At 37.8% G+C, this 10,355-nt stretch overlaps 1 protein-coding gene across 5 annotated transcripts in view; it reads right to left on the bottom strand.

Annotated features, from left to right (window-relative positions):
• Positions 1–3,385: 3,385 nt before the first annotated feature.
• UBE2E1 (ubiquitin conjugating enzyme E2 E1) overlaps positions 3,386–10,355 on the bottom strand; it is an 87,094-nt gene continuing 80,124 nt past the window's right edge. For all 5 annotated transcript variants that reach the window (XM_073003391.2, XM_020807495.3, XM_073003394.2 and 2 more), the window contains exons 5-6: positions 6,530–6,677; positions 3,386–4,259 (exon numbers count right to left, since the gene is read on the bottom strand). In XM_073003391.2, the coding sequence (XP_072859492.2) occupies positions 4,162–4,259; positions 6,530–6,677 (246 nt within the window). In that variant the 3' untranslated portion in view covers positions 3,386–4,161. The remainder of the gene's footprint in view (positions 4,260–6,529; positions 6,678–10,355) is intronic.

Below are 10,355 nucleotides of genomic sequence, written 5' to 3'. Positions count from 1 at the left end.
TTTGAACATCTTGACATTGCCGCTCCTGCTTCTGATCCAACTAGTACCGTATCCATTGGCTGTCATAAAGCAGTTGTTCCTTTGGGAGCAGCAAAGAGATATTTTTCAGGTTAGAGGTTCAAACAGAAGTAGTAGATTTTCTGTGCTGTGATTTTTTTTGTGTTTTAGTGTATTTTTTTCAGCACCAGCGCCTTCCAACATGGCTGTTGTGTGCTTTATTTTTGGTTTTTTTTCTAAAACCCCAGTGCCTTCCGATAGGGCTGCTGTGTGCTTTATTTTTGGTTTGTTTGTTTTTAAAAGCCCCAGTGCCTTCCAACGGGGGGGGGGTATTATTTTTTTGGCTGGAACGGATTAATCGCATTCCAATGCATTTCAGTGGGAAATGGTGCTTTGACTTACAACCATTTCGAGTTACATCCATCTCCTGGAACGGATTATGGTTGTAAATTGAGGCACCACTGTATCTGTCTACAGTATAGTAGTGAAAAGTGTGTGGCCCTCCAGATATGTTTGGACTAGATTTCCATTGTTGCTGATCATTGGCCATGATGGCTAGGGCTAATGATATTTGAAGTCTAACAACTTCCTGGAGGGGAACTAATGATCCACCTCTGCAAAATGGATAATAGTTTTCCCCTCCCCCCTTTTTTTAAATTTGGCCAACACCGTGCTTTGTTCAGACAGGTAACTTACTGTGTGATTCAGACTGCATTGTATATTTTATTGAAATCAGCCCCTCTTTTTATATATATATATATATATATAAAATCAGATCACCAGTTGTGTCCCCATCCTGGCAACGGTGATCTAGCTGGTTTTTGTTTTGTTTTGACAAAGTCTCCCCTCCGAGTTAGGCTACCAAAGTCTTAGCCAGGAAAAAAGGGAGCCCCAGGGAGCCTCAGAACCTAAAAGGCAGGAAGAGGAAGCTTTTTATTACTTTAAATTAAATGCTTCTGGGCCCAATCTGGGTTATGCTGGCACAGAGTTACACAACAGAATTTTGCCAACTGAGGCATATTTCTAAGCAACACATGTAGGATTGCACTGTAAAACACGAACATTAAAACAGCTTATAAATAAGCTATACAGAAACTATCAGGGGAGTTTTAAAAAGCACCAAGCAGTACAAAAATGCTATGTAGAGGATTTGCATTGCAGAAATAGGAAATTATGGTACAAAAATGCTATCAAGTAGGCACCACAGCCAACGTGCTGCCACCAAGTGAGCTCTTGCCATTGTAGGCACATGTCAAAGAATTATGGAGGTCAAGAAGTCTGATTGCTTGATTATATCATGAAAATATCACAGATGTTTTTCATCACATCCACTGTTCTTTTATGATGTATGAGATTCTTAATTTATCAACTTTGTTTTTATCAGTTCTGATAAATGCAAAAGTGGAACCAACATTTTCTGGCTGGCTCCTTGGGAACTCTCAGAAGCAGAGTTGAAGAAAATTTCCACTTTCTAATAATGAAAAAAAGGCATTTAAAGAAACAGGTTGAAACTTCCACACGGATAGCTATTTTTGTGGCTCTTACAACACACTGTAAACTAATACATACTCTTGTGGTACCTTAAAAGAAAGTTTTATTTCGCATGCATTTTTAAAGAAAACTGTATAGCCTGCTTCTTCAGATGCAGATAAATCTTAAGAGACATCAGTAGAAGTGGGGCACAGTCCATGGAGGCTTATCCCCTCAAATAAAAAAACATTCTTAGTCTTTAAGGTACCACAAGACTTCCTGTTGCTTTTGCCACACAATGCATCCTGTATTTGGCAAAGAGCCATCTCCCTTTAGTCCTAAATGCAGCTCCTGAGAATATAGCAGAGGAGGTTTCTCTACACCAGTGTTCCCCAACCTTGGGCCTCCAGATGTTCTTGGACTTCAACTCCCAGAAATCCTGACCAGCAGAAGTGGTGGTGAAGGCTTCTGGGAGTTGTAGTCCAAGTACATCTGGAGGCCCAAGGTTGGGGATCGCTGCTCTACACCACAATGCAGATCGTTCTATCTAATCTACCATCAGTAGCTCCAATTTGTTAGGAACTATCAAATTCTTGGTATGTTTGTGCATTTGGCATAGTCCTATCTGACCACCTTCCACAGAAGTCATGTCTCCTATCCATCCTACTGCCAATGATGCATCCCCCTTGTCCACAAATGTTGGTTCTTCTTGAAACTGGGATGTCAGATACATCATCTTGCTGCCAATTCAACATATATTTCCAGAGCAATAACAATGTCTTATACAGAGAACAAAAACAGTAATTATACAGGAACACAAAACAGTAATAATGCATGATTTTGTTAATTATAGCAACCACAAATATGGGTATTTATCTAAAAATCTGACTATTACAAATGTATTTTAAATTGTTATGGCTAAGAATAAATAGTAATGGGTACATAACATTAAATAAGGAAATAAGTAACAAGTGAGGAATTATATTTGGATTTAGTAACGGCTGTAGAAACTAATATAAAAAGCAAAAGGCAGAGATACAGAGGTCTCCACTTACCCATATCTGAATTGTGAAATAGACTTTCAGGTGCAGTGAGGATTCTGTATTCCACTATTCTATTTAAGGATGGTAGATATTCATGTATTTGGAGGAAAAGAACCATGCAAAGGGCAGGCAAAATGAAGTTGCAGTTCTATGAAATTGTGTACTTCCTAATAACAGGCTTTTATAAAGCTCTTTTCCCACTTTCTCCATAATTTGGGTGTTTGAAAAAAGGCTGTTTAAAATGTTGCATGGTTCTAGAGAAAAAGGACAGTTTTCCAAAGTTTTCCATAATGTACAAACATATGCTGTGGAAACATAGTACCCTGCTGTAGTTCACAGGAGTTGTTTATATTTCATACCAAGGGTTTTTTTTTGTCCATGCATTGGTGTTCTAGCACTAAACTCAGTAGTTTGTCTTAAAAAAAACACTTCGGGGTGACTTGGAAGAATAATGGGGTTGATGTTCCCATTGTCCAAAACATCGTACGCAGCTTAGTACATTGTCAGAATATCACAGTTACTTTCCTCTGTCCTTTTGCACAATGAAACAATTACTCACATGGGAAAAAGTCTGTTCAACTTGTTCCAGCTTGAAAAAAGTACAAGTTCCTAGAAGCAGAAAAGCAAACTCCACATTGGGAGCAAAAAGGACTTGACTGATTCAAATAGGTCTTTGCATCACGTGACTAGTAAAATGTGTACATTCATCTGTTTTATATCCACAGCAAATCTCTCAATATCTGCCCATGTAGTTGCAGCCTAAGCATCAATTTGTGCTGCTATAGATGGCACATTATTATATGAATATGTGGTGCTGAACTTTTGTCAGAATGTGATTAGAGCTATTTCAACAAGACAGAACTGTAAATGTGGAATTTTTGTACATATTTTTATTAGCACAGTAACAAATGCAGACTTAGGTAGCCCACAACATACAACCAATCCACTGAGTGACTCCTATTCCACGCCTTACAGTTAAACAGCTTAAGGTATTTCACTACAGGTTGCCCTAAGTCCCAATTAAAACCTTTATTTTCACAAAGGTAACTTGGCATAGAAAAATGAATACATGAAGTACTTCCCCTACGGTAGGTGACACAATGTACTGCCACCCTGCCGCCATATTTCTTCTTAGTGAGATGGCAGTCTTTTTAAAAGGATTTGTTAAATACCAAACTCTCCCACCTCCCAGGGGAAAAATATTCCCAACATCTTTTTACAAAATAAAACCAAACTTAAAAAAAGCACATAGCAAGTCTTCTTGAAAGAACTTTTACGTAAATGCCAAATATATGTAGCTGTACAAAATTAAGCTGTTTTAATCTTTTACCTATCACAAGTAACCAAACACCCCATCCCTCCCACCCTGCCAATTGTCAAAGTAGTTTACATTCTTCTTGGTGCTATATCAGAGCTACTATTGCTGAACTAATGACAGTCTTAAAATATGCTATTGCCCCATTCTACTGTAGCAAGATACCTTAAGTTACAACAACAAAATCTTAGGAAATAAAAGACTGAATAAAATCTGTTATAGAAATATCCTACTCTTTATCAGTTTCTCCCCTTCCCTGTCCCACCCCTTCAAAATCATAAGCAGCTCTTTCCATCACAGACAATTTAACGCAAGGGTTTGACAAAAAAATCCAGTTTATGTAGCGTATCTCTTGGTCCACTGTCTGGCCATTCTGTCATGCTCTGCTCTGTTAGTCATATATTGAGTAGCAATACTTCCAACGAGAGGGTCAGCTACAAAACAAACAAACAAATTCCAGATCATTGAGGCAACACATAGAAAAGGCGCAAGAAAAGAGGCCACATTTTCTTGGTCCTAAAGCAAAGATCCAATGATTCAACTACTAGAAATGTGTTTCAATATTATATATTTTTCAATAACTTTCCTTTTAGGCTATAACCTCATACCCATTTACTCAGAGGAGCAGGGTATTCTTTTTCTGAATCCACATATATACAGTTTGAACTATTAGTACTGGTATAGGTTTAACATTATTCTGTCAGTCATTAAAATATACACATGTGCCTTCAAGAAAAGTACGATATTTTTCTGGTTATATTGCTAGGTTGCTTATTTATTTGGTATTAGTGGTTTTTATATCCTGCCTTTCCACCAGTGAGCTCAGAGTGGCATACATTTCTTTTCTCCCTATTTTATGCATATTAAAAAACCTGTAGGCCAGAGACTGGCCCAAACTTAGTGAATTTTGTGGCTAAGTCGAGGCACAAATCTGAATCTCATAATCTCAATGCAACATCATAATCATGACACTACTGTTTAATTTTTTTCATATACCTTTTCAATTTCCTAGGCTGTGAAACCTGCAAGTACTACATCAACTAAGTACAAATAATGTAGCTGTACTAGAGTGATCTGAATTGTGTGTAATTTTTAAAAATTGTACAGTCAAGATTTCTATGCTCACAGGCAATATTTGTATTACAAATGAAATGGCTTCTACTGAAGGGAAGGATGAATAAGAAGTCAATGGGATGGTTTTAATTTCATGTTTGGCACTTGTTTAATTGCTTTAATTAAGCCTACAAATTCATTTCACATAGAAATGATTATCTTGCAAACTGCAGAGATGCAGTGCATATCTATCTGCCACTTTTATACTTAAAAAAACTTAGAGCAGAATCTATGGAAGTGTCCTGAAGATGCAAGTACATATGAGACCAGGCTAGCATTTCACTAGACTGCCTCAGTAAAGTTATGTGGAGAAGCACCTCAGACAGTATTTCCATATGTGTACATGGATATGAAAAGGAGCTTTCATGGCTATGAAAAGGGTACAAGCTGAATCCTGTACCGCGAGAGACAATGGCTTTCACAGAAGCCTGAAGATGCAACCTTCTGTCACCCAAAGTAAATTGTGAGAGATTTTCCAATTCTCATTTTATTTTTTATGAACATGCATGTTTTGTGTTCTTTTGCTTTTTTTTTTTTTGAAAGATGAATCAGAAAATAAAAGTAAAACTTCACCTGTCCACTAATACACTTTTAGTGGTGGTTGTGGGTTTTTCGGGCTCTTTGGCCGTGTTCTGAAGGTTGTTCTTCCTAACATTTTGCCAGTCTCTGCGGCCGGCATCTTCAGAGGTGAAGTTGCCGGCCACAGAGACTGGTGAAACGTTAGGAAGAACAACCTTCAGAACACGGCCAAAGAGCCCGAAGAACCCACAACAACCATTAGATCCCGGCCGTGAAAGCCTTCGGGAATACAATACACTTTTATTTTAGATTGAAATATGATGTTTGTCTATACTGAAGCTCCCCTCCCCCTCTTCTACTATTGTTTTAAGATGTATCCTCTCATGCTTTCACTGCCCCATTTTGTGGAAAACGGCCCTCTACAAGAGTCAGTGAAATCTAATGTGTCATAAGATGCCCTCAGGAACATATTGCTAGGATGGATGAGATGGGAGACCTGCCAGTTCGTTCCTTGTGGGGTGGGTGGCGGGAGAGGGAAACTGACAAAATTATGGGGAAGCAATAGAGCTAGGTTAACTGAAAGAGGGAAGACCCATGGGAAAAGGAGGCGAGCTGCTGAGAAGCAACAGCAAAGCCTGCAGGTTTTGGCTTATATAGAAAGTGTTGCATGTGGCAGGCTTACTGGCAATTGCCAATGGCTAAACAAATATATGCCTCTCATTTAAGATATAGAAGGTCTATAAAGAGATACATTTTCACATCCTTTCTAAAGGCAGTGTTTGTTGGAATTTTGTAAGAACATAGGACACATCCAGGCAGCAAATGAGTTCCCAATCTGACAGCGGGGGGAGAGCAGCTACAGTATTTTACTTCCATGACACATGATTTCTTTGCTACTAGAAGCAAGCTATTAGACATTGAAATCAATGTGAAAAGTGTACCGTGGACTTATACAACTGATCTTACAGGCCATATGGATTCACAAGAAACTACAGCAAAAGGAAGCTTTACATGAAAACCACACCACAATGTATACTGCCCCCCCACCCTTCCCTCATTTCAGAAGCCTTACCAGGATTGCAGTCTGTGAGAAGTGAGCAGATGGAGAGAAGAACTTTAGAAATGGTTAATGCTGGACTCCAGTTGTCTTTTAAGATGTCCAGGCAGATCACGCCTTGGCTGTTAATGTTACAGTGATAGATTCTTGTTCGAAAAGTTACCTATAAAAGATAAACACATGAGGAAATTATTATAGCCTCATCAACTTGAAAATGACCCAGTCATAAGCAGCTTCTGTCTGGGACTTTCCAGACAGGCCCTCTGGCATTTTCCACGTTAAAAATCAAGTGCTGAATTTGTCCAAGCCTCTCTGCAGATGGTTACCACCAAACTACCTTCCAATTTTTAAGTTTCTGTTAATCCTGGAACACTGCCCCCCCTTCTGCTTCTCCTTTTGGTCAAAGGAACTTCTCTTTCCCTCTTCAGTGCTTAAAAAACAAAATCTGCAAAAATTTTACCGACCTACCAAGAGTCGGGGAGAAAATCTATGCTTCAGTGACAATGATCTTACTATATTCAAGTTCCTAAAGATCTCCCTTTCTTAAACCTCATACATAGGGACATATTAATGCCACATTTTCCTTTCCTCCCTTAGAAGCTCACGAAAAACTCTTGGGCAGGAAAAAAACCCAAAGCATTTAAATACACAAGGTTTAATTATCTTGGAGGACTGAATAGCAGCAACAAATTTAGCAAAGGCTTCAGAGTGCCACATTTTGCTTTAGAATCACAGAAAACTGGAACTACAATGTAAGCATTGTGCTGCACTAGCAACTGCAGCACTTTTGCACAAATGTACAGCATATGGCTTTTTTTTACATTAGAAAAGGCAGGATGAAAAATGTTGCTATAAAGATGCCACTTTTTGCCAAAGTTTTGTGGTGTTTTTTTTTTTTTTTTTGGCCTTATTTCATAATGTTTGGGGATTTTAAAAAGTTCCATTCCATTTTTCATCGAACTATGACAGGGGAGAAGAAATTACATGTTCTGGTTGTCAGTACATTACACCACTTAGAGGAAAATTTTAATTTCTCCCAAAAGGAGACATTGGGATTTTCTATAGGAATGCGTTAAACCCTAACCCTCAACCCATAGAGATCTTTATCAGGGTCAAAAAAATACGGATCGACACAAAATGAAAGTTAGGTTTCTTTCTTTTTTAAAAAATTCATGGTGTGTGAGGTTTATTTGATAATGTATTTTACTCCAAGTATTCGTCATTAGTTAACATACTAGGATACATGAAATGAAATCCAATCCTAAAGTAAAGCCCTCAAAATAAAAATGTTAATCATCAATATAACATTCTGCGGTGTGCTGAAGAAATCTTATTTGTGAAAGATTTACAGCACGTTCTGAATATATGTAAAAACTGAAGTACCTCAGAATCATTAGATCTTGATACAAATAACCAAGAAAGTTATTCTAGTGAATTGGTTCATTTTAACTGACTGCAACAGGGCTAAGCAATTGTCATCTTCCAGATGTTTTTGACTAAAGCTCTCATCAGTCCTTGCTAGTGGCGAGGGGAAATGGGACAGTCCTAAAATGTAAGTAGAGCTATGGTTGCACATTCCTGGGCTGAAAATAAATTCAGTAAGGTGCTGGCTCAAATAAATTCAAACTTATCTTAAAATAAATACATCCTAGGAGTGAATTTTCAAATAAATATTTTACTACATCAGATTTGTATTTTACAGGAACATCTTATACCTGTACTGTATTACCATCTCAACTAATCATTTCTGCCAAACTTTGGATTCAAAGCTTTGTCTCCTGAAACCTCAAAGGAAACCTAGAACTTCACTGTTTGAAAAGCAGCTACCTCCACACTATTTATTTATTTATTTATTTATTTATTTATTTATTTATTTATTTATTTATTTAATTTATATGCCGCCCACACTACCCAAAGGTCTCTGGGCAGCTAGGGGAATATCTTTTCCCAGCTACCTATTATTCTGCTTTTCTAATTTTCAGAGCACTAAAGGCAGACACTCTGACCAGTCTTGAGCATGGTGAATCTCACTTGAGCTATCCCAAGTACACTCAGTTGTGAGCAAAACTACTGCAAGTTCTAAGAGCACTTGAAGAGTGAATACTCCACAATATTCAGAGGCATGTCCCTCCGAATACTGTGGAAAGAAGCGTCAAATGGAGGCCACTGGCTAATCAACCAAGGTTTGGTTGTTGGGCATTCTTAGTTTAATCAGTTTTAAAAAGTGAAGGTGATTCTCAATCATGAACAGATATTCTCCTTCATTTAATCACAAATTACTGAATTCACGGGATTAGTCTCCCAGTAACTTGCAAAACAACATTTGTGTTGTCTATAAATAATTATCACCTTACCACCAGTTTAAGCATTCTTTAACATATGTGTCTTAACATGGGTTAAGCCTATGGGTTTGCCCAGGTGTAACGTGTATTAACACACATACGTATAAAAAGGATAATCTTCCCAAACTCAACATGAAGGTAATTATGAGTTGGATAGGGATGTATTTTCAAAAGGGAGAACCAAAATGTATGATTGTTCATTGCTTTTCTTGTTCTCAAGGAGTGAAGGGGCTAGTCACAATGAACCTTAACACCTAACAGCTAAAATCCTATTGCAAATTTGTGCTTATGTAAGGGAAATTGTATAATCTTGGTGGCAAATTACTGTTCACAACCAGCACCTCATTAATGAGCAGCCAGTGCGGATAAAAATCAATGATTTTTAAGCAAATTGTTTTAAATCACAATTTAAACCATGATTTAAATTAATAAATGGATCTTTTAAATTTAAATTGTGAAAAAAACCACAATTCTCCGAATTTAAATCAGCTCCATTCTGTGCGCAGCACTTTGCTGCTGAGACCTGCCCAACCTTCCTTATGCAAGTGTAAATTTGCAATAGGATTCAGATCAATAAGCCCATATTCTGCAGACTTTCCCACATTATTTCTTAAGACAACAGACAAAAGATACAACTTTTAAGAACAAATCTCTCCTCCCCGCCACCAAATATATTGTATTTCATGAAGTTATCAAGACGCACAGATTTCTGTGCTCCTTTACATGGGTTAATAAAGATATTGTTAGGATATGAATTTTGAGATTTAGCTCATGTCCCACACAGCTACCCCTGCTTTTGATATATTCATATTTTTTAAAATAAAAATTAGTCAACAGGGAAGTTGCTTGTTGTAAACATCCCTTGTTTAACTGAACAGATTTTTTCTCTTGAACTATGTTGCTGTTAATACAGTGTAAGGCAAACACTGCTTCCTATTCATGACATGACAAAGTTGATAGGTGGCAAATTCATTAGATGTCACATAGGGCATCACCGAAAAGAGAACACATGACAAAGGGTCAGCCCATGCTATGATCTCAGACTATTCCAGACAATGCCTCAGAAATACTCTGAAATCAGGAAAATTTGGTTTATATGCAGCCCAAAATCCTATTAGCTGTGCCTGCTAGAATACTGCAGCTGGCATAAAGTTGGTAAATTTTTCCAAGCTAAGAAGGGATTTGCTGCAGTCACACAACTAAGGAGGTTAAAGGAAAATGCCTATGCAAACGTCTTAACTAGGGGCATTTCTCCAGTGACAGTTATGTTAAATGCATTACATCAGCGAAAAACTTGATAGGATTTTGGCCACTGAATTAGTAGAGTGTTAGCATTATAAACTGTTTAAAATGCTCTACGGACTAAATTGGCATATGCAAGGATGAGCAAAACGTGGCAGCTCCGAAAATGGGCAACTCCCAATCATCACTGCCTATGTTGGCTACACTTGACAGGCATGGCAGTCTGTCAACAGGTACAAACTACACCCCACTACAAA

The sequence above is a fragment of the Pogona vitticeps genome, chromosome 6 (assembly GCF_051106095.1).
Source record: "Pogona vitticeps strain Pit_001003342236 chromosome 6, PviZW2.1, whole genome shotgun sequence".
In the NCBI taxonomy this organism is placed as follows: domain Eukaryota; kingdom Metazoa; phylum Chordata; class Lepidosauria; order Squamata; family Agamidae; genus Pogona; species Pogona vitticeps.
This window is presented reverse-complemented; position numbering and strand designations above follow the sequence as displayed.